Source organism: Hippocampus guttulatus, chromosome 8 (genome assembly GCF_054856545.1).
Source record: "Hippocampus guttulatus isolate MCC_2025c chromosome 8, RoL_Hgut_1.0, whole genome shotgun sequence".
Taxonomy (NCBI): Eukaryota; Metazoa; Chordata; class Actinopteri; order Syngnathiformes; family Syngnathidae; genus Hippocampus; species Hippocampus guttulatus.
The window spans coordinates 17,928,364-17,953,831 of NC_141268.1; the positions used below are offsets into that span (position 1 = coordinate 17,928,364).

At 43.4% G+C, this 25,468-nt stretch overlaps 1 protein-coding gene across 3 annotated transcripts in view; it reads left to right on the forward strand.

Annotated features, from left to right (window-relative positions):
• The window catches only part of chchd6b (coiled-coil-helix-coiled-coil-helix domain containing 6b), a 49,125-nt gene that overhangs the window by 23,355 nt on the left and 302 nt on the right, over positions 1 to 25,468 (forward strand). The window contains exons 8-10 of one of the 3 annotated variants that reach the window (XM_086117866.1): positions 3,035 to 3,170; positions 10,555 to 10,570; positions 12,819 to 13,157. In XM_086117866.1, the coding sequence (XP_085973992.1) occupies positions 3,035 to 3,170; positions 10,555 to 10,570; positions 12,819 to 12,880 (214 nt within the window). In that variant the 3' untranslated portion in view covers positions 12,881 to 13,157. Of the gene's footprint in view, positions 1 to 3,034; positions 3,171 to 10,554; positions 10,571 to 12,818; positions 13,158 to 25,468 lie in introns of those variants that run through there. The other 2 variants (XM_086117867.1, XM_086117865.1) reach the window with 2 other exon arrangements.

Genomic DNA, 25,468 nt, shown 5'->3' on the forward strand with positions numbered 1-25,468 from the left:
TATTAAAAATGGAAGATAGAAAGCCATGGCTTCTGCTTTAAAGGAGCGCAAATCCTTGTCATCTTACGTTAATAACCGTTCCCACACAAACAGCATCAACTTAGACAAAGAAGGAATAATAAAATGTTACGCCTTAACAGTCTTTGCCTTTCCCTCTTATTGCTTTATTCCCCAATGTCACGCTTTGTGGCAATTTAGAACCTAAGCTCTCTTTGCATCAACCACACGCTGCCAAGGTGAGACAAATAAGAATGGGGAAACTTTAATGATTGGAGCCTAATCTTTCTTCCCCCAACTCTGCACATATTTATGCAAAACATCACAGGCAGACAGCCACCGGAGTGTTGTTTTGCTTCTTTTTGGTGCAAAATTGTCGCTGTCAAACAAGCCCAAGCGGCTAATAGTTTTCTAATAAGAGCTCACCTTTAATTTCAGTCAAACGAGGCAGTTGCTGCAGATTAGCGGAGACAATTTTCTGCTTCAGATTCCATTATTAGAACACTCCTGCTGTCATAAAGTTTCTCTTCATGAATAGAGAAAAGAATTAGTCCCCCCGCCCCGGTCCCCCACTTGAGCTCGGATTATTACCTTGGGGCTATTGTAGCTGTTATCGCCTCCTTTTAGTGATTCATTCAGAATGCTGAACAACTGTCAGAATCTAAAGTCAGACATCAAGCCCTGGTGTAATCATCCTCATGCTATATAAACTCTTCCAAAAGGTTTTCAGACGACTAAACACAAAAACTCCATCAATCAACATCATTGCTGTATTGTTAGTATTAGACCGTGTTCCCTAATAGCAGGGCTCATCCTCTGCCCCCTCCAGACCCAGATCAGATCTTCAACAACATTTACGGCGCTCATCTGCCCGTGCGCTTACAGGCATTCCTGATATCGCCGCAATTGCGTGCGCTTTCGCACAATCTCACAATGAATTCGATCATTTCTGTAGATGCTGATGTCAGTGCAATCATCCGGTGTGACGCATAGAATGTGGGAGAATTGTCTTGTCTCGCTCTTTCCGTTCATAGAGTCCTCATTTTACGTACTAACGAAAATTGTGATGTTTCATTTAATTGTCATTGCAACATTGCAATTCTGTCACTTGTTTATATATATATTTTTTCTGTAGAATATAAAACTCTGCGTGCACCAAGCAGCAGATTCCAGTGTAGAGGATCCCAAAATATCCTACCCGCGTCTCACTTTTCAATATCTTTTTGTTGGAGTGTTGTTTGCGGCAGGCAGCACAATATGGTGTGGTTGTGTCGTGCTCTTTTGATTACGACTGCAAAGAATCATCACTTCTGTGCTACATAAAAAAAGTGAAGTGGAAACGGAAAGAAACAGTGCATGGCATAACTCTTGGAAAGGTTTCCCATGAATGCTAATGTCAAAATAATCTACTCCTGCACAGACGAGTATTTGGAAGACATGTTTTTAAGCCTTTCTAACTCAAAGTGTTATGAGTGCAAACACCACCACACATGGTTTTGTAGAGTGATGTGTTTAGCATTGAGATGTTTGACTATTTACACAGCTGACACAGCTGCATCTTAAACTCACCGTGGAAGAAACACAAACCTGAGCAGGATTTTGTCAATATGGGATATGCTGAGGTAAAACAAAATGGACTGTTAGATATGTGTGAATGCATTCTCTCTCTCTTTGCATTTCATCATTTGGCATTTTAACACAACAATACCATCTCGCACGTCAGTGCTTCCACGAGTACAGTATTCCAATTCCATTTCAGATCTGGAGACTGAGGGTCAAGGGCATATGGCTGCCGTAGCTTTTGAGCATACAGCATCTCCATAAAAACCCATTTAGTGGACCGTGTTATGTTCGGGAGCATCATCATTATCAGGGACGTTCTAAAGAATGTATTTTTTACATGTAGCCAATACCTCGCAAACCTACAAATGTACTGTTATTTTCAACACAATTTGTATAGGGTAGCTCCTGGGCAACGCCCTTGCTAAATGACCTTGTCAGATGAGGCCAAGAAGTGCATGAAAGAATGTAGCAGATGTGAAGTGCAATTTTTTTTTTCCTATGGGTTGTGCTATGCTGAAAGGGTTTGTCGTTTAATACGTCACTGCCACATTTACCTCCACTCCTCCACCCCTCGCTCTCTTTCTCACCTCCGCTCAGGTTGCACTCACTTCTCTTTTCATGAATATTCTCTCCTCCAATGATTAATTTAATCCTGTTTCTCTACCCTCCGCTGCACACACGCACACACCCGCAGACACACACGAACGCGCAATGCACATGCCGCCGCAGAGCAATTTCTTACCCCTTTCAGTATGTACACTTTATCTGCCGCACAGACATAATTCACGGGCGCATGCTAACAAATTAATTGTGTGTATTTGTCAGTGAATGCAGGGAGACCTGCGCTCCTTCATGTGTGAAAGATGCATAATTTGGAAATTGCACCGTGTGATGCCATGGGGGAAGCGCTCCTTTACTCGGAACGCCAGTGTTTGTACAGGCAGATAAGAGTATGTAAATAAATGTTGGTCAGAAGGAAGTCTGCTTGTCACATGACATCAAATGAAGCCACGCAGCTCTGGATCCAATTAAACACAAATTCCACTTGTCACCATTGTAACGAGACAGTGTTTTGAATCGGATTCTATGCGGCTTTTTTCTCTTTACGCTATCGCGTCACGAATCCTAATGGTGTAATTTGGGGTAAAATGTCTGAATTGTGGCACTTTAACCACCATGTGTAAATCCAACAAGTGTTTGATCCATGTTTTACCAATTCTTTCACAAGCACACTTGAAAGACAATGAGCAACCAAGCAGGTGTGTATTTCACTCGCATGTACTGAGGGGAAAAAAAAAAGTATGAGCATTATATTGTCTTCTTACGAAAGTGAGAGCGCCAACAAATTGTGACTTAGACAACTTGTGAACTAATTTAGGGACTCACTTTGAAAGGTAGCACACACACGCCATTTTTTTTTCTTGGAATACTCTCCACATGTTGTTGATGTGCGCGTGTGGATGTGTGTGCGCAGGCCCCGGCAGACCTCGTCAGTGTGCACTGAGCTGCAGGCCAAGGTGCTCCAGTGTTACAGAGAAAATCCCCAGCAAACCCTGCACTGCTCCAGTTTGGCCAAACAGTACATGACCTGTGTCCAGCAAGCCAGGAAGGTAGGCGAAAAGTTTCCTGTGTGGGTGGTGGCCTGTGAGAGAAGCATAAGGAAACTGTCATCCAACTAAGTTTTTAGTTTTAGTTTGATGTGCTGTAGATCATCTGTGATGGACTTCCACATAATTTGGATCTAGGACATGCTGTAATAAATATCCATTCCAGCATCAAAATGTTGATGATTAAACCTTTATTTACTGTTTTGGCACTTTTATAGAAGCTTCATTACTGTCACATGAGTGTGAAAATATATTAACTTGCCACAGCTGCTAACTGTTACATATTGTCTGTATTTTGTTTGGGAAATCACAGAACGCTCACTTGATATGCCCGTAGCACTGATTCTGACCGATAGTCTAAAAATCTGGGTCACATAATTGTGCAAACTGGTTGAAAATGAGTCAAAAAAAGAGTTCATAGATAATTGCGATGTATGTTTGACAAATGCAGACGCGGCGTCGTTCCGTCGGCATGCTCCAATGACATAGCGCTTTTGCATTCGCAGTGGGATCCAGCAGACAAGAACGAGGTTAGCCAAAAGCTAATGAAATGAGGCTAAACCTGGTCGCCGCTATCCTTAAAGGGGAAGTCAAAACCAACATTTTCTTACCAACAATATATTCAACGTACCTTCACTAGTCTAAAGAGGATCTTCTGATTAATATTACATTTGTGGAATAGGAGTTAAGCAACAAAATTCACCCATTTTAATCCATCTCAGAAGGCAGCCATCTTGACACTTTCTGTCGACTGAAAATGACATCATGGTTGCTCGGGGCTCAGGTAATGACCAATAACAGCGCACCTGTTTTCTCAAGATGAGCCATAATTGATCATTACCGGATCCCTGATCAACTGTGATGTCATTTTCAGTCAACGTCAAGTGGCAAAATAGCCGCTCCCTGAGATGGACAAAAATAGGTGGCTTTTACTGCTGAACTCATAGTCCACAAATGCAATAATGAATCAGAGTTCTGTGTTTAGGCTAGTGGGGCTGCATAGAATGTATTCTTGTAAAGAAAAAAAATGGGGTTGACTTCCCCTTTAAATAAATTCGATAAGGAACAAGGTTAGCAACACAATGTGAAGCTTCATCGCCAGATTATCATGTTCAATAATGCTCAGACAACAACTGTATGCTAATGAAAATTTAATTAGTCCGAATAATAATCACCATGACACTTTACGGCACCTGTGCCTGTACTGTACACTTGCCGGAATATGCCCGCTTGTTGAAGTGTAGAAAATGGCGAGTGATATTTCCACTCATGTGAGAACAAGGGTGAAAATCCTTTCAATATTTGACACACATCTTTTGCAGTCCAAGAGTCTTTTATCTGTGGTTCGTTGCAAGGGGAATTGCTCATTTGACAGTTTTTAAATCTCCAGCCGCCCTTTGTGTTTGGACTTTTTTGATAGAAAGATTACACCCTTATTTGTCTATTGAAATCAATTTTGTCCATTCAGACCTTGAGAGATGCATTCGGCTCCCTCTTGACACTTTCATTATTAGTCTTCGTACTCGCAGCTTATCTCCAAAGTGCTTATTTTTCACCCATTTTTCCATCAAACAAACAATACCAATGACAAAACCCAACGATATGGAGGAGATAAAAGACACAAAGCAATAGCTGGGGAATTTGGCTGTTTAAATAGTACACAAAATCACGGCAAACACTCACGATAAACGCATTCTGTCTTTTCAAAGCGTTTCAAAGAATCCCACTTGCATGGTGTTCTTTGTGATAAAGCGCTCTATGTATGTTTATAAATACAGCTATTTTTTTGGGAGGGATGGGGGGGGGGTATTCAAATTAAGACTTGATAACAGCTACCTCTTGTATCTAGCTACCTTTCCAGAAAGCAATGCAATGCTTTTGTGTTTACAGTGTACGCCATTGTGGGTTTATTTTTCCCCTTTCTCTTTCTTCGATGCACCACTAAAGTAAACAACGTGGTACGAATGAAACACATTAACCTCAAACAAACAATACTTTAAATCCTTGCACTATCCAAAACTTTTTTTCTCCCTTTCTTCATCCAACTGCACCCAAACATGTCTTTTGAAATAAATATATGATTTCCCTTTACAGTGATTTTTGAGAACGGAAGGGGAAAAAGGTACACCGAACTGTATTGCTCGGTAGAAACAGAACTGAATAGTAGGGGTGTTCCAATCAGGTTCCAACATCAATCATCGATGAATAAGCTTAGCCAATACTGGTTCCGATACCCATTACATGGACTAGCTGCACATTTTCAATGTTAAAGCTGCTCACTAACGATTTTTAAAAATGTATTATTCTGTCAATTATTTTCTCAATTTGAGGAATCAGATAAAAAAAGAAATACAAAAAAAAGAAACATTGTTTCAAACAGACAGCACAGAACATGCACAGACATATCTAATGATTCAGTTCCCGGTTTGGTCTGTAACGTTCAGTGTTAAGGAAACTGCGACTTTTAGTTGCAATGAATTCTGTAGCCGTACATGGGACAGCAGCCGTGTAATCGATGTGTGTCAGGACATGTTTTACGAGGTTAGACAATTTCTCATGGTTGTCCTTCATGCTGTTATTGTCCACGCATGGCACGGATGATAAATCATTTAAGTTTCCTTAAAATTCCAAAGGACTAGAAGGTCAGAATCGTTTCATTCTCGCCGACTTTTCAACCTTTCTATAGGAGGATAAGCCATGAGATGATATCGCCGTTTTCCAGACTGACTCGCACTAATCTTTTGAACAGTTGGACTTTCAAGTTGACCTTTACGCTTCTAAAGAGTGCGCTATCCTCGGCTCAAACTTAAAAAGATGTGGTAAATGCGGTTCGATTGAAGATATCGCGGAGCCAATGTAAAATGTTGACTGTTTCAAGGCTTTGTTAAACCACAACCTACTTTGGCTCATGTCCATTCTGCAGCCCATCGAATATTCCTGCTGCTGTCACTGTTTATGTATTTTTTTTTTCCTCTCACTTCCCATCCTCCGCACATCCATCTAGCCTTATTAAGACCTCTTTCCCCCGCCTGTCAATTCACACTTTGTCACATTAGCCAGTGCATTAGTTCTGATCTGCACTGCCGGCCATGGAGCTCTGTCACGTCTTTGCAAGGTTTGCTTAACATGACAGGTGCTACCCGCCCCTACATGCTCTCACACACACACACACACACACGCACACACACACACACACACACACACACACACACACACACACACACACACACACACACACACACACACGTAAGTATGTATGCGTATGTGTGTCCGGTCTGCCTTTCTATTAATACTTTTGACTGAGCCAGCTGCTTGACACTTTAACAGCACTTACAAACATATAAAAGTTTCAATATTGCTCCACATGTGGTCAAGATGAAGCACTAAAGCTCAACTGTATGTGATGACTAGCGCCAGATCCTCTGGCTCGATTATGAACTAAAAAGCACCCTCTTCCATTAATAAAGTTAATTGCCCTTTATTAACACACAGTCCGGTTTTATCTATGGGCTCTAAACATTTGATTAATTGAACTTATTATTGCGTGACAGTGACAGTTGAGGTGATAGCTTAGTACTGAATCCAGTAGGTTTTTTTTTTTTAAATCCTGCAGCACTAAACAGACTTAGAAAAAATACCTGGCATGTTATTGAGATGATTATATAATATACAGTGTATGTAAATGACACGTTTTTATTTCTCAGCTATGATTTGAATGTTAAGTCGACACAAAAGCTTATACAGTATTGCTTTGCGAAAGCCTCTTGACAGTTTAAAGGCACTGTTCTTGTGTATGCGCTGAAGGGTTTTCTAAAGCAGCCAGGTTCTTCTTTGCTTCTTAACTCTTTGTAACGAAGAGCAATATTAAATTATACGTCGTGAAATAATTATCAGGTTAAACGACACGTTGGAATTTTTGGGATGACAAACCGAGAGCAATGTTTTAAGGAGAATTTCAGGATTATTTACAGTGTACATATATAAGAAGTCGAATATTGATCAGTGGAAAATCATGAAGCAGTTGAGTTTTAATGACAAATGAAGAGAGGTAATGAATGTCCTGTCACTGATCCTATACGTCTCATAAAATGATCTGAACCACAAATGCAATTTACAACTCTACCTTTTGGCCATGAGCGTCCAGCATTTTGTAATTTACCCAGTCAGTGGCCATCTGATTAGTGGCTCAAGAAGCTCCTGTGCTCGTCAACATCTTCATTCAGGTCCATTTCTTTTTATTTTTGTTTCTCTCTCTCTCCTGTGGATATATGTTCTGACTTCCTGTCAGTCACTTTACATTTGTCAAAGAATCTGCCAGTCAAACCAGCATTCTGCTTTCTACTATTTTATGTCATTGTCTGATCCAAGCACGAGTTTATCTCACTTTTTCTGTTCTTTTGCCAATTCACTATCTACAGCAGCCAAGCTAATATTATACAGTATGTCACTCAAAAGTTTTTTTATGTTTTATGATTGATGCATACACACACACACACACACACACACGCAGGCCTGAAACCTGGTCTCTGCTATCACTCCCATCCATGCTTCTCTCGTCGGTTTAGGTCCCGGATTGAGCCATTGTCATGCATATGGGACCTTAGGTATGTGTGTGGTGCGCTTAATGATGCGGTGTGAATGTCAGCTCACTAAAGACATAGTTATCAGTAGGTTGCGAGCGTTTTACCTCTTGCACACCGTATTAGTTGTTCGTATACTATAAAATATTAAAGTTAATTTTCCATCACAATTATGTTTTCTGGAAAGCCTTACTTTCAGACCATGAGTTGAAAGGCTTTTCCTGTCCTCATCTATTCTCTTTCAACATCCAACAAAAACCCCCATTGTCAAAGTCACATTGAAGACCAAATGTTTCTCAGACCACCACTTACTGCAATTGTCATCGCCCTCCTCCACAACACTCAATGAGGCTCCACTGCCAACCATTTGCGGGATGCAAATGCTATTGCTGCGCCTTTTAAAAATCATCCACAGGGGCCCACAGCATCTGAGAGACACTTGCCTTTTTATTCCACACTCTTAACCCACTTAAACCCATCAGTCTCCTGGAGGAAGCATTTTGTCCACCCCGATGTGTGAGCGTGCGCTGGCCTCAGAGATGCGCGATTAAGTGCCACTCCAGTTTTACAGTGATTATGGAATATTTTGCGGCAACAAGTGCGTGGAACATGTGCATTTCTAAATGCATATGTGATGAGAAGTCAAAATTGAATTTCTGATTAGTGACATTCACTGTTATTCATATACAGAGGAACAATCTACGGCTTGTCTCTAACTTTGGGTGCTAGAATAGCACATAGCAGAAGGCGAATGTAAGCCAAAAAAAGAAAAAAAAAGTTTGACCACATCATGGCAAACACTCTTTTGTGCGCTGTGACAAGAAAGAAGCAGTCAGTTTACATAAAATGGTCTTTATTATGAAGCCGGACAAGCATAACATTTGATTTGCGTGCACACGCCAGACTCAATAACACAACACATAACTGGTTATACACTGTATATTTTTGACTCCAAAGCTTTCATTGTGAGTCACATGGTAAATGGAGAAAAAAATGTGTGCGGATTATTTGAGAGGCTGCCTCACCCTCATTTACCGACTGTACCCGGTGCCACGTGCATCACTTTTGGTGACCGACTGCTAAGCTTCGCTGTTACATCCACAGGTACATATGAAATTGTAAATACAGTTGAATATTGTTATAAAACACAATACATGTATACTGTACATGCTGAACTTTTTTGGCTCGGCGGAAGCTGACTGACTGGTCCTCGATAGCTTAAAACCTGGAAATGTATTTTTTGTGTGTGTGAGAGCGCATACGCATTTTGATTGGCTGTTCGTTAGGCTGCTGTAGCTGTAACGGCGCTGCGGCAAGCTTGTTATTTATTGGATTTCCTCTAAGATTACTGCGCTTGGTGACACACTTGAAAGTAGAAAATTGACCTAGGCAAGCATGTGTGAATATCAATATTTGTGTCTCTATCTCTCTGTATTCCATCCCACCTCTCTGTCATCCATCATCACCAAGGCGACCATCTTGCGAAGGCACAGACCACATCAAGATTAGCCGTTTACTCCTCCACACCCCCCCCCCCCACCACCCCTATCCTCCGCAGCCTTGGCTGAAAGCTATATCATACAGCCAGCGAAACCTCTCGCCTTTTGCCTCTGCTCTCCACTTCCATGTATCGTGTGATCAATTTCCCACCGCCACGTTTCAGCTGCCATGTGCTTTTCTTCATTTCACGCCGGGCACGCTTTATTGGAGAATTGTGACTCAGCGACCAAAGTTGTTCATTTACTCATACCGACAGATCGAATTAGTGATATTCACTGTCATTAACATAGTGGTTGCCCAAGCATGCTTGCATGTGGTTATGAGTTTTGCTTTTTCTTTTTTGTGCGAGAAATGACAATCCATGCGATAATTAGCTCTGGCACTTAAACACTGAACACTTTGTCACTTCATTTACACTCGATTGAATATTAGCAATCTCATTTTAAAGTTCAAAAAAATGAATTGACCAATTTAAGTCTGGGCACCAATGTGGACTAGTAGTTGTATGTCTTCCTTATAGTATCTCATCATTGGAATTTCTCTATGGAGTTTGCGTGTTTTCCCTGTACTGGTGAGTGTTTTTTGCAGATACTCCGGTTTATTCCCATATCCCCAAAACATGTTTCTTAGGTTCATCAAACATTGTAAATTCCCCATTGGTGTGAATAGTTATGTGTTCTGTGATTGACCGGTGACAAGTCCTGGGTGTGCCCTGCCTCTGACTTGACGTCAGCTGATTTGCAACCACAATTAGGTCAAGTGGTGTAGAAAATGGATGAATGGACGAGTGTAGTCATTTTCACGGTGGCAAAATAACAAAAAGACTAAAGTAATAACTCAGTTGTTACTTGAGAAAAAACAGTCTCCCAATGTTTTCCAAAGCGGTTTTCATATTCCATACTTGACTACTTCTCGTCTGATTACATTCGGATCCTTTCGCCCCAAGTGAAAGCGAAATCAAGTCAGTCAATAAAACCGATGCGTGCGTCAAACGTACATCCAAAATGATTGAAGAGCCGTCGGTGCTGTTGCATGTAAAGGACAAAACCAATTGACTCACTAGATGGCCTAACAGCGAGTCTAATCAGTGACCTTGTTTGTGTTTTGTTAAAAAAAATAAAAAAACGGGGGGGGGGGGGGGACCCCCACACACAACCATAGCTCCACGATAAGTGTCTGATTGACAGTGTTTGCCTGGCAACTGTCTCTTGGCCTCCCAAGAGAAAAGGCAAGCTGAGTGCCTTTTGCGCTGAGCAGAGAAGACAGTTATTGATTTTCTAGTTGTCTATTATTTTTGTTTTTCACAGAGAAAGGGTCGAGTGAGTGAGTATTTATTTATTTATTTACCCCCCCCCCCCCCCCCCCCCCTTCACCTGTGTCTCTTTATATGTTGCCAAGTGTGTGTTCAGGTGTGCTTGCGCTGTCTCTGTTGCTTGTTAGTTGATGACAGCGGAAGTGTTAACACAGCCTGCACGTGAATCCTGTTGCTTTGACACCACCGCCGTTTGAATTAGATTTCCAGTCAACCAACGCAACAATTCTCCGACACCTCACACCGCTCACTAATTGGATGGAAACTAGCAGGGGGAAGAATTGCCTCTTTGGCATGTGTAGTTTGTGTGTGGGTGGGGGTGAAAAAAAAAAGAGGGTCTTCTGTTTACATCGAACATGAACAACCTTTTTCATCTGCAAAAGTGCTATCAAAGTGAAGTTGCTTTTTTTTCTCAACTTTTTAGTTGAATCCCGAATACATCTAAAAGTGAGGCTCTTCATTTGGAAATACATATAATACTTTATATGATACGATTCATTTCATGCTTTGCAATTTGGACCCCAAGTTCCATGACATCCTAAACCTCTCAACACAATAATATTCATGTGACCTAAGCATTAACAATAAGATATGAGTATAAGCGTACATATCAATCTATAACTCTCCAACACCCCCACAGAGCAATGTGTTGTTTTCTCTCTTTCATAGCAAGTACGTGACCATTATTTACAAATTGTGCATAAAGTGAATGTTGTTGAATGAATGTGACCTTAAAACAGTTTAAACCTAACCCCCCCCCCCCCCCCCACCTCCCCACAATAGACTTTCACAGTTTTGTTCAAGTGTCTCAGTATGTGGCGTTTACATAGCAGAGCAGTGTAGACTTTAATCTAGGGCACACCTTGAGCTGCCCTCCCCCTTGCTCGAGATGTCGGGCAGAAAAAAACTTCCTCTGTCATTAAATTATCCAAGTGTGGATGGCGATGGGCCAATTGTGCTCAAGAGGAATCATATTGAGCTGTGTGTGCTGCGGGAGGTGCTCGGGGTCACTTGAAAATCCTGGAATGACTTCATACACTATGCATGAGACATAATGTCCCATCAAATCGTCGAGTATTCGGGTGAGAACGGTGACTCGCGCTCACCCTCGAATAGAACTGCCTTCACACAAATAGTGCCTTTGCTAGCACGTTACCAAACAAACACAGTTTGCCTTTTATGTTTCCGAACGCGAGCGGAACAGTAAAGCTTAAGTCCCCTTGTCACATTTGCCGCTCATCTCCCAATTCGGTGGCACAGGCTGCGATGCCCTCGGATGTACTTGGCAAGTAAGCAACTAACCTGCCCGCCAGCATATCTGCTTGCCAGGCGAGCATCGAGGTAGTTTGCATGCCAACTTGCCTCCCCAGCAGCCACAAGCTAATGCTTCACTAACCTTGTCACCCTGCGTCTCCTCCTGTGATTGTGTGCTCGCGTGTGTATTGACACAGGCTGTGTCTAGTCGCACCCTGCAGCAACTGGCTCAGCATTGAGCAGCTCCTTCTCTGCACCAACTAGCATAATTCTTAATGGTTATATCTCTTCTCCCCCGCCGGCTACAGTGGCGTTTTTAAGGTTGCAGGCAACCCGGTTTGGAACTTTTTGTGCCAGAGCAAGTCATGAAAAAGGGTAATAAATAAAATACACTTTTATTACATGCAAAGAGTTGACTGCTGTAAAAATGTCACGTGCAGCAGTGGTTCAAACCAATTAAACTTTTTAAAATTTTATTTTATAGCCCATACCCCTTTTCACACTGCACTTGCTCAGTATACGCTCTCCCGTAACTCTTAAAACGGATGCATTAATGACCATAAAATGTATATATTTTTTTCAAGACAATATTTCTTCCGATTATGTCTTTGCTAGGTAACGCAAGCATATTATTGACTGCACAGACAGTGGATCAAAATTTAAACGAAGCAACACTTCACAGTTGGCTATTTTCAGCCTCGTGCTGCTGTGGTTGCTGCAAGTCGGCCTTCTTCATGAGTAGGCCGTCACATCAGTGTGTAGCCATGGACGAACCGTTCAAATAAACAAGTTAAGATAGCCAGAAGCTCTCGACTTTATGGTTGATTTGGTAAGCAGCTGAAAAGCATACTGTGGTCTTTTCGAGCTTGTTTGACTGACCCCGTTTTAGGACCTCCTTTGCACAACCGCATTGAGCACTCGACTACGTGAGTTCTTACGCTGGAATCATGTCAAGTTTTGAAACGTGCCACTCTGTTCTTGTGTTCTTCCGTCTCTGTCTTGCAGATCTCACCGACCAATCACGGATGAGAAGCCCCAAGCAAGAAAAGCATGACGAGCAGACGTGAAGAAGCGGGAGTGTGTCAAATCCATCCAATTCTTGCTTCCCTCGATGCTTTCTGTTAGACATCCATCCATTTATTTATTTAGCCGCCACCACTGAAGAGTTTCCCTCTTCCTCCTTCACTCACCATCCTTTACTTTTTTTTCTTCTTCATTTTTTAGTGTATTATCTTGATTTGTCTCTCTGGAGTGTATGAAGCCTTGATTTATTGTCAAGTTGCGCAGGCACACCCGTGCCTTCTCGGAAATAAATCCAGGTGATCCAGCAGTGATGAGACGACAGGTTGTGTGCCTTTGTGTTGTTTGTGAATGTGTGCCATGGCTGTCTCGTCACAGCATGCTAATAACAACTGGAAATGGGCTTGTGTGCACCCGTCTTACAAGGCCCAGAGGCTTGATTGTGTGCCGTGCTTGTGATTTCATTAAGAGAGAGAAGTGGAGGACCGATGAATGCTGAAGTGAGCGTGTATTAATGCGCACGTGTGTGTGTGCGCGCGCGCGTGTGTGTGTGTGTGTGTGTGTGTGTGTGTGTGTGTGTGTGTGTGTGTGTTAATCATGTCTTTCCGCTATAGTAAACCTCTGTGCATTTTTGTGGTCACGAGAAGGTGCATGTGCGGATGCGCATGAGGCAAACGGCGGACAGGCCACATATTGTCCCTGCTGCTGTTGCCATGGTGACTGTGTTGGTTTGCACGAGCAGCAAGGTGTGGAAGAAGCTTCCAGATAACCCCCAATGTCAGCACGCAGAGGTGCACCCCGCAGCACCGCCGATAGGCGCGCACTTAACCCTTCCGCCCTGCGTGTGTGTGTGTGTGTGCGTGAGCGTTTATGTGTGACTTTGTTTATGACTTTTAAAGATGCATTTCCATTTACGGCGATGGAATGATCGTATTTACTTGGCATACAGCCTACGGTCGGCGATGGCAAAGTGGAGACAGTGTAAGATGACATTTGTATGCCAACACTTGTAGGTCTAACGTATGCTGATGTTTGTCATTGTTCCACCCATGATTTATTCTTTTGAACGAATCGCCGTAATTAGTCATGACCTATTTAGAAGAAAGGACTATAACCAACCAAAACTAGCTAGCTAGCTAGCGATCTTGAAATGATGGCCAATTTTCTTCTTTTGATTCACTGTAATTAGTCATGACCTATTTAGAAGAAAGGACTATAACCAACCAAAACTAGCTAGCTAGCTAGCGATCTTGAAATGATGACCGCTTGCTGTCAGATTTCTGCGATGATTTTTGTCAAAATCACATCGCTGTGAGCAGTCCAGAGCGGTGGCAACTGCTACAGATCGTCCAGTCAGAACGAAATAATCACGTGGTTCATGTCCACCAAACGGGTTTTAGTGAGGGTTGCAGCATGACATTTCTTTGTTGTTCCCGCACTCATTTTGTTTCTAGACTGATTTCTTTCCATTTTGTTGCAGCTCCGGATTAACTGGATTAGCACTCAAGAGAGCACCAACCTCTGCCAAGATAGAATAATTGAGAAAATCATGACATGCAAGGCCATAAGGTTCCACTCCAGCCCTGTTGGTACAACTCCATCTGCTGGATCTGAGTGACCCACTTGGCCCCGATGCACGTGGACTGTACTCATAATAGCCAAAGGTGAATGACATGATTGTACCCTCACTCAAAGCTACTTCCAAATCTCACTTGCTACATGTCGCAACTCTGCAAAGTTTCATGAAAATTGGTCAAGTAGTTTGCAGTAATGACCTAAGTCAACTGTTCTCAGTTTACAATTTTCAGCTCTCAAATGTTGGACTTTTTTCACAAGGCAAAAGCAGACGCTTCACTTAATTGGTCTTCCTAAGCATCCCAACCAAGTGCTCTGTTGTCGACAGCCGCAAATAGACGGATATATTTTCATTTCATCTGAGGATAGCTATGTTATAATTTGATTACTGTAGCAAGCTGTCCACTTCCTAATTAATTTCTTGAACCTTTTACCTCTGCAATAGCGAGTCCAAGATCTCACATGCATCTTCTAACTGACCGTAATATGATGGCTTCTTGTTCAGTCCGATTACAGGAGCTTAATACTGACAATTATGCCTTCACAAAGATTAGCATGCTCATTTTGAGTGACACTTATTGAACAATGTTAATTATTTTTGGTGTAGAACTGCACTGCATCTGATTGGCTGTTTTTTATGGACCTATCGCACTAGATTATTCGAAATCCAGTCTCATGTCACGTTCATTGTAAGTTGCGATGGTTGTGGAACTGTTAATGAAGGTGGCAAGGAGTATTTTGACCCTATGATCAGTAGATCAGCTGCATTGATGACAGTTTGGTCTTGTCAATGCATCGAATGCTACGTAAAAAAGCCCAAATGATGTCATGATGATGATGATGATGATGAAGACGATGATGGATTCAGGCGTATGGCATCTTGTCACTCCGTTGTCTCGTGTGTGTTTGAGACTCAAGTCAATACCGGTACCTCCTTCTCTAAGCGCCACTTCCTCACCAAGGATTAGTCTGCTCTGACCCATCAGCCATGATGCACATATTGCCTATATTGAACCGCGCGCCGTGTTTGAGTTTTCCGCCGGTGACTCTCATATCTCTTCTCTCTCCTTGACATTTCTTTACAAATACCAGCCTCAATTCACTCTGTTATTGCTTTCTCCTATTCAGTCATCCTCTGATGACACAAGCTCCGAAAAGCTCCAGCCACCGCTGTGTGTCATTTGGTTTTTATTAGAAACACGTGGACTTTAATTAAAATGACCGATTTTGAGAAATGCGATGGATATTTCGGCGATATATATCAGATAGGGAAGCACAATGGGTGAAAAGAAAATCGAGGACCGGCCCTTATTGAAAATGGTAGGGCGGGGGGGGGGGGGGTGAAATTAGATAAACACCGGCCTCATCCAGGTCTGATGTTTGCTTTCTCAGGGAAGCTGAGCTTTCAGTCAATTAGGATCTCTTCGTGCACATCACATGTCTGTCTTTTTAGTCCCCCCGCTCTCGCTGAGGATTTAAGATTTTGTTGTCCCTGCCAGATTCTTTCTTAACCGTGCACCTTCGCTTCGGTGCCGTGAAAGACCTGGGACTGTGGTTGCCGTGGTAACCGGCGCCGCTTTGATTGGAGGAATCGGCTGCATAATGGAGCTTGCGAGGCATGCTTCTCGATGCGGCAGTATTGATTTCCAGTCTCGGACCGTTTGTGGGGCCCACTTGACAGCAATAGGTCACGTAATTGTTGGGAGGAGGGAGGTAGATTTGGCATACTGTACCGGTAATTAGCACGTCTTTTTTACACTTAAGTGCAGCCATGTGACAGGTGATTGTTTGAGTTGATGCGTGAGTTTGAACCTTTTTGTCATGTCGTTTAACGTTCTCTATGCTTCAGCAGCTTGCCTCCGCACTCCTTAGTGCCCGCTCCCCCAATCAGCTGAGGAGGTGTCAGCCAGCGAGAGGTGGTGTCAGACTTTGACAAACCGCTGCCCTTTAGAAAGCCTTAATGGGGATCAATTCACGTGAAGTAAGACACATGCAGTCACATAAAAGTTCCGAGACGTTTCCACACATCAACCTGCTCCTTGACTTCATCCGCTCCTCCATTTCTCTCTCTCGCTCAACCCCCCCCTCTTCCCCCACTTTCCCTTTCACCTCCTCCAGCCAACTTGGCTTTTTGGATGTGAGATTTTGCCAGCGATCCTAATTGGACTGTGTGACTTCATTAATGACTGTCACCATTCGCATACACACACTTCCAGGGAGCGCTCTTCCTAATTGAATTGGCTCTTTTTAAACACGCTAAGGCGCTGTGGTGACCGAGTGTTGAGCACATCTGTTTTGCACTGCTGACTTTGCTTGCATGTTCTCCCTATGCTGACGTTGGTATTTGTTCGGGTACTCCAGCTTCCTCCCACATTCCTAAAGCATGCTTCGGAGTTTAATGGAACCCTTTTTGTACTCCGGTGTCGGGCTGCAACAAATGATTATTTTAATCACGGTTAATGTGCTGATTATTATCTCGATTAATCGATGAATCAGATGAAAAACAAATCCGTTCTTTAATTGCCATCCATTCATGCAAAAATAGGAAAATCATTTTAATTGACAGTACCAGAAAATGAGCAAAGAAATGAATTATGATTCCATTGCTGGTTTGGTCCGTAACAACACGATATGTCTGCTCTCATGAGGCACTGCAGAAATGGGAGAATATTTAATATTGACAAGCTGAAGTTTTGAGAATTGGGAAACCGAATTGGTTACATGATTATCAAAAATAATGATCAATTCATTTGATAATTGATTTGTTGCTGATTAATTGTTGCACCTCTACTTAGGTATGAGTGCGCGTGTGAATCTAATATCAAATAAGATCCCAAAACATGAGCTGTATCACTTATTCTTTCCTTGGAAATATAATCGTGTTCAATTTTCATTGGCACTGTCAGACATATTCATTTTGACTCCCACTGTGTTATAAACATTACAAACAAATGACTCTCATTTCTCTGACTTTATATCGGATCTCATCACCCTGTTTTTAGAACTTACTTGTGTCCGTCAAGGATGCATCACCTGATTTGATGGTGCTACTGTAGCTCCATTTGGCTTGTGTGCAATCGGATTCTATTTCAATCAGCCTATGGAAAGTGTCTCCTCACGCCCGTACTGTAATGCAATGTCAATGTAAGACACACCTCAGGCAGTGCCGTTACCATTCATGTTGTCCATTGCAAAACTGTCAAAATGCAGGGGAGGGGGCGACTGTTGCGTAACCGCTCTTATCAGTCAAGAGCAAATCCCGCTTGTGTTGGATTAGAGGCTACAGGAGACTCTCAAAATAGAAATAATTTTAATGTTATAATAAACCTGTAAAGCGACTCTGAAATGCAACATTTGAAGTGTTTTTAATGCCTTGAAAATGCCATTGGAATGAATTAAATGTCCTTGTGCCAAATATGACTCGTGAAAGTGGCGTACGAAGAAAAACAACCAACGTACAGATCTGCAGTAACAGACATACGTAATAACAATAACAATCAAAAGTGTTCAGTTCAATTTTGCGCTTACTTTTCTGTACTCCCTCAGAAATTCGTCCGATCCCTCTTACCACATTCCGAAAACTGTTTTGTGCATTGAAGGCTGATTAGGTCTTAATACGAGTGCTTGTCTGAATCTGTGTCAGTCAGATTGACTGGTGATTAGTCCGGCGTGGACTCTCAAGTCAGACTTGAAGTCAGCTGTAACAGCCTCCGGCAAGGCCATTCGTTTCATTAAAATAGTAAAGAATAGCATGTCTCATTTGTTTGTCTTTTTAATTTCAAGATGTTTATTTTTGCACAAGATTTGCCATTATGGAACTGCTTATAGACTCAACAGCCTGAACACGGAACATAAACCTCACATATATTGTACTGAATAAGTACACAAAATAAAGTGCAACAATTTTTCACTTAATCGTACCGTGGCCATTAAAAGAAAGTTTGCAGAACCTCAATTGTTTTGTCAGTGATATGGGCCTAATGTTCGCCATGACTTGGGGAGGCCCCGTTCACCTCGGGCCCTTCGGAATTTGCCTTCCCTGTTGCAGCGTCTCTGCCTTTGATTTTCTTGTGACTTCCTGCACTGACGACGCCATCTGGACAGCGTGTCCCTCAATAAGGATCGTCGCTTGTTTTTTAGCCAGTATTCGCAGACCGCAGACAGAGAGTGGACATCCAAAGGGTGCTCGGTCTTTGCAGAGTGTAGCGATAACAGCAGGGGACCTGACCTCAGTGTCTGGACTGCATCTCTGCCTGTCACTGCGACGAGAGCCCAAGGTTGGCCCGTGCCGCCACCTGACAATGTCACGGCTGACATCAGAGGAGCCAAAGCCCTCTGCACAATAGCGATCAAAAGTGAAGCAAGTGGGCCTAAAAATATCAGTGCTTGATGAAGTCAGCTCTTAAAGTGAATGGGGGGTGAAGGGGTGGGACGGTGCAGCGGGAGGCGGGGCCAGGTAATGTGACGATCGAAACAGGAAGCTTAAAGGCAGCGGCTCCTCACTTTCTAATTTATGTTTTGTAGTGGCTGGAAAAAAAAAGATCCGACAGCCTGTACATTTTTTACATTCAAGTAAGAGCGTGTCTGGGGGCAACACGTGAACCTCACTCAGCTCTCCCCTGGATACCACTCAAAGGGTGATTGTATGATGATGATGACATGCGCACATGCAGCAAAGAGGCACATGACTTAATCCTGCCCCACTCACCAAGATAAGCCAAGAGTGTGATCATCCCTTCTTCCCTCATGTGTCCTTTGCCTCTTTCTTTCCTTGAGAAACTATTGAGGCATTGTCCCTTGCCCCTATTTATAACGACACTTCTCAGCCCCGCTTTTTAATGCCTTATTATTCTCTATTTCGGCTCTGGAATCTTCATTTCCACTAGCAGAAGAGGCGAACACAGATTCTGCCTCTTTATTGCAGGCCTGCGCTCTGGATTTGAGAATCTCCTTCCAAGGGGATTTCAGTGCCTTCCACCGCTATCAGCTCGTCGCAAGGCTCTATGTTCCGATATCATGGCAGTAAGTGTCACGAAGGCTGCCTCGGTGGGAAGAGGGACTCATGTGAGCCTACTTGAGCTTGTAAAAGAACATAGGCCCGGTAGATTGCGAAGGCCGTGAACTGCATACCGAGATGGTTTTCCAATTATTTCTCATGAAGGGTTCATAACTCATGTTTCACACCAGTCGGTTCAGTTAACTTAAGTCTGGGAAGGTTAGCATTTTGTGGTGTTTCCGTTGTGGTCAAATCATCACAAACAGTTTGTTGAAGTGGTCCGCTTCAGTATGCTTTCTGTCTGGCGGAGCCGCACAGAACTATTTCTGTTCATTAGGTTCATTTCTTAAGGTAAAGCGTGTTTTGCTGCATCGGTTGTAATGTAGACTGAAATAATCTGACCAGAAGCATTTCACTTTTCATCACCCTTTTTTGATTTGCAAGATGAGACTATACCGCCGCAATGATGTTGCCCAATTTACAACTGCGGTGTAACCACTGCACCGTGAGAGATCATCACATATGCCATAGGAAATCATCCATTTGTTTTTCCAAAAGTTTTTTTTATTGTTGTTTTATCTTCCTATGTGAGTGTGACTGATGGTGACGGAAAGAAAAATGAAATGCTCCTCCACTAGATGACAGAAGGACAGATAATTAAGCTGTGCATTATTTTGATGCCATTCTGACAGCAGAATAAACAGAAAGAGGAAAAAAATGGCACGCATACAACTTAAATTGAGCTAAAAGTTGATTTCAAGATTTTCATGATTTCAGATTTCACGATTTGGGCGGCCCGGTGATCGAGTGGTTAGCGTGTTGACCTCACAGTGCAGAGGTTGTGGGTTCGATCCCGGCTCCGGCCTTTCTGTTTGGAGTTTGCATGTTCTCCCCGTCCGTGCCTGTGTGGGTTTTCTCCGGGTACTCCGGTTTCCTCCCACATTCCAAAAACATGCATGGCAGGCTGATTGAACACTCAAAATTGTCCCTAGGTGTGAGTGTGAGCGTGGATGTTTGTTCATCTCTGTGTGCCCAGCGATTGGCTGGCAACCAGTTCAGGCTGTCCCCCACCGAATGCCTGAAGACAGCTGGGATAGGCTGCAGCGCCTCCGCGACCCTTGTGAGGATAAAGCGGATCGGAAAATGGATGGATGGATGGATGGATGTGAAATGTGGTGTACTTGGAGTTTATAAAGCGCTGGCCAACCATTGTGATGTCGGTCCTGTATTACACTTTAATGGTGTCCTTCATGGAGAAACGTTTTTTTTTTTAATGTAATTGTCATAAAAGGACTTGGATTGAAATGCAGACGATGGACTGCACGCTTGTTTTACACTTGTTTGTACAGAGGAAAAGAGGGACATGGCAAACTGACAACAGGCACTCCATTACCCCTCCGCGTATTCTTTTGCCTCTTTGTCACTCACACACTGACACAAACGCAGTGTCAATAATGGCAGGATGCCGTTTGTATAATGATGCTATCTCGCCAGAAAGACGGCGCGCTATCAGCTTTGTCTGTCACACAAAGAGACGAAAGGCAGCGGGAGTATGAGTGGATCACCGGACCGCACAAATACACACTGAAGCTCCATCGTGGCGCCCTCTGATAGACTTCCTGTGTCAACAGTGGATTTCATTAACCATGAACGGGCCCCGGCCTTTATTTCACGGGCACAAAAGCAGAGTTAGCTTGTGATTTGTAGTCCAAATGGACCACGCACCGAAAAGCCAGCGTCGACATAAGCGCTCGAAATGTGATATTTGATCATCATACCATATATCAGATAATGCTCAAATTTCCTTTGTGTTTCCACTACCTGTGATTGATACTCTACTGCTGACTTCATTTGCAAATCATTAAGAGAACATAAATTAAGCACAGCCAATTTCCTGTCTGATTTCACCTTAAACTTCCAATTAGCTGCTTTCACTCAAGCCATCAGTCTTTTGCCTGCCGTGGGTCATGCAGCCTTTATTGAACCGCTGCATGTTATTTTACATACCACCAACCAAAAATGTCATTAAAAAAAAAAAAAAAAAAAAAAGTGATCTTGCCTCAATTTACTCGCAAATTGGCTGGCCGCGTGTGAAATTTGGACCCGTTTAGTTGAGCTGAAGTCATTACTTGAATGGTAAGTTGCCACCGTGGAGGCACAGGTTAATTGGGCCTTCTGCCGTCAAGTGGAAGAGCATTTCATTGTTCTGTCAATATACTGCATGCTACTGACATTTACAAAGATACATCCATCCATCCATCCATTTTCTGAACCGCTTGATCCTCACTAGGGTCGCGGGGGGTGCTGGAGCCTATCCCAGCCGTCTTCGGGCAGTAGGCGGGGGACACCCTGAATCAGTTGCCAGCCAATCGCAGGGCACACAGAGACGAACAACCCAAAGATACATTATTTCTGATAAATAATCGTTTATGAACCGTGGGATCATTTTCCTCATGTTTGCTTATGGCACACTAAACTGCTACGGCACAGTGGTTTGGAATCACCGTTGTGACACATTTGGCGCTGCCCTCATATGACAGATAATTCTTATTTGGCTCCCTGTAACATGAAACAGAATCTCTCTTGGAGGCTGTTTTTCTTCTATGTGTGTATGTGGTGTGTGCCAGGATGGCGGGGGCCCTGTGAATGATGCCTCCCGCCTTTTTACCTGCTGCCAGGTGAGCCGGCCGCTGGCATCAGGGCAGCGCAATGCCAATCAGTTCTGGCCTGCGGGTCACGTACGGTCAACTTGTGTTAGATGAGGACGCTTTGAGGTGGCAATGCGGTCTGAAATCTTAATGAGCAACATATTGAGGCCGTTAGGCTTACAGTACAATGAGACTGGGCGTGGGGTGAGGTGGGTGGTGAAAATTGAGCCCTCTTTTGCCTATAGATGGCAGCAATACACTCACTCTGAGTCTGAGTCATTCTCTATGTCGCCAAGCGCTTTCTCTGTCACAGAAAAGGAGGTGAACCCCCGCCCCAGTGCTCCAAAACAGCACATTTGTCTTATCTCTATGTCATGAATTAGTGATTTGCACTAAAGGTTGCAGGACTTGATCAACTGCCATGCACGCCATCGTAAACCAGACCAAGCGTTCTTATGCCACGGCTATTTTTGTGCCTTGCTCCTGCTCGACAAAAATTGCTCCACGTCAACAACATTCACATTCTAGTCTGCTCTTTTCTGTTCTACTCCGCTAGAAAAGTTCAATCGATAAACCGCATGATGCTAAAAGCGATAGGTGGTCTGTTCGCTGTCCGCGGTCTGTTAAAAAAGAGACTAGGGAAAAAAAAAAAAGAACAATTCCAAATTCATGACCTGAGTTTTCATTATTGTGACCCAAAATTAATTTGTGGTATATAATGAAAATTGGGTGGCACGGTGGTCACCTGGGTTAGCACGTGGACCTCACAGTGCAGAGTTGCAGGGTTTGATTCCAGCGCTGGTCTTCCTGTGTGGTACACGCATTTTCTTCTCATGCCTGCGTGGGTTTTCTCGGGGTACTCTGGTTTCCTCCCACATTCCAAGAACATACATGGCAGGTTGATCCAAATTTGCGACTCTTGTGCATAGTAACATGCTTCAATGTGGTTCTTGACTCGATTTTCTTAATTCTAGCTCTGCGTGGATGAGCCTTGAGTTTGAAATCACAGAATTGAATTTATTTGTGTAATATGAGCCCAAAAATGTTGTACGGGTAAAGCTCTGTGGATTAAACATCTCCTAAAGAAATGCTCAGCCTCTATTTGGGGAAATCTGGCCACAGTATGTAAACGGCCACACAATAAAACTGACGCATCCATTCCTGTGCAAAATAGTGAACGTAGTGGTCATGGCACTGACGCTTCTCCGCACCGCTGACCATCATGAGCCATGAAATTGGTTCTTTTCTTATTTAGGATGTGAACATTTGCTCAGCTTGAAACAAAAAATGTTTTTTTGTTTGGGTCCATGCTCTCACCGTACACAACCAGGCGCCTACAGCATATCTACAATCTGTGTGTGTGTGTGTGTGTGTGTGTCTGTCAGTGTGCGTGACACAGTCATTTCATGCTTCATTTGTTGCCTCATGAGCATCGTTAATAAACAAGAGCCTTTGTTGCTTGCGTCTCAGTGGGATTAGGTGTGGCACCCTGCTCGTCAGCGTCATGTCTTTGTCGTCACACACATTCTTTTTAATCACCGTTGCCACATTCATGTCATCAGGACACAAGTGCTGCTGTTCATATCCTACATTTGCTCAACTATGTTTCTTTGGGATAGTCTTTTTCTCCCCAATAAGCTATTTAAAAAGCTTGCCTTAAGAGTGAATTCTCTCAAGGGAGGCTTATTTCCCCCACCATCTGAACCATTAACACAGAAATCTTTTTCCCTGAAACCTCCTCTGAACATTTCCGCAAGGCCGCCGTTGAAACTACCTTGTGCGATTATTCTTAGGTGACTCATCCTCCGAAGGCGTATGGATGTAACACTTTGTGAATCATGTGCAGATGCAGCCGGGTGATTTATGAAGGTGGACGAGAGCGGCTGAATTTCCGATTGCCAAGGAGTGACTTCTGATCGTTGCCCTTGGTCCTGCTATGAAATTCAATGGAATGCAGTCATTGACTTCTGCGGTCATTCGACACATTTGTGTTTGAAGCGTATTTTTTCATTTGTACACATGTTTTTCGGAGTAATATTGAAGAAAAACCCGTGATTGGTTGGCGATCAGTGCAGAATAAACAGCTGTGTGTAGACTCCAGTTCGACCGCACCCTTAATGAGGATAAGCTGTACAGAAAATACATCAAATGATGTCAAGGCAGACTGCGCAGAACTAATACGTTTTGGAGCACACACAACATAATCCCCAATCCCCCCCCCAAAAAAAAATAATCGTACAGTGAATATATAGCTTGCCCTTGTTGAACATTTATGAACTATCTGGTTTTCTTAGCAGTTCTTAGCAATGGTGGCCCCCTAGAAGGGAGTACATAAAGACATTTAGTTTTTTATCCATCCATCCATTTTCCAATCCACATATCCCAGCTGTCCAGTAGGTGGGGGACACCCTGAATTGCCAGTCAATCCCGGCCGGGGCACACAGAGACCAACAACCATCCGCTCTCACGCTCACACCACCAAGGGACGATTTAGAGAGTTCCATTAACCTGCCATGTATGTTTTCGGAATGTGGGAGAAAACCGGAGTACCCGGAGAAAACCCACTCAGGCCCGGGGAGAACATGCAAACTCCACACAGGAAGGCCGGACCCGGAATTGAACCCTGCACTTCTGCACTGTGAGGCGGATGTGCCAGCCAGTCAAACACCGTCCCGCCCTATTTTTTTTTTTGAACTACTTAAATATCCATCCATCCATTTTCCGAACCGCTTGATCCTCACTAGGGTCGCGGGGGGTGCTGGAGCCTATCCCAGCCGTCTTCTGGCAGTAGGCGGGGGACACCCTGAATCAGTTGCCAGCCAATCGCAGGGCACACAGAGACAAACAACCATTCACGCCCACACTCACACCTAGGGACAATTTAGAGCGTCCAATCAGCCTGCCATGCATGTTTTTGGAATGTGGGAGGAAACCGGAGCACCCGGAGAAAACCCACGCAGGCCCGGGGAGAACATGCAAACTCCACACAGGGAGGCCGGAGCTGGAATTGAACCCGGTACCTCTGCACTGTGAAGCCGACGTGCTAACCACTGGACTACCGGGCCACCCACTACTTAAATAGATGTAACTAAATGATGGTTGATGAAGACGGTATTTACTTTTGACATCTAACAATTTTAAGAGCTTGAGTTTATTTCCCTTTCAAGGCGGTTTTGCATCGCAAAGTCATTGACAACATGCATTAAGAGTCTGAGAGACCGTTGACGTGCTTCGGTATCTATTCACCGCAGGTCTGTGAATCTTCATCATCCATCAGCAATGTTATAAACCCAATTTTTTGCACAGAAGCATCGGGCGTGATGGGGTGTTTGAGGGCATTGCTTCAAAATCTGGTGTGTGTGTGTGTGTGTTAGCCATGGTCTGCAAGGGAAACATGTTATTTGATCTGAGGCATA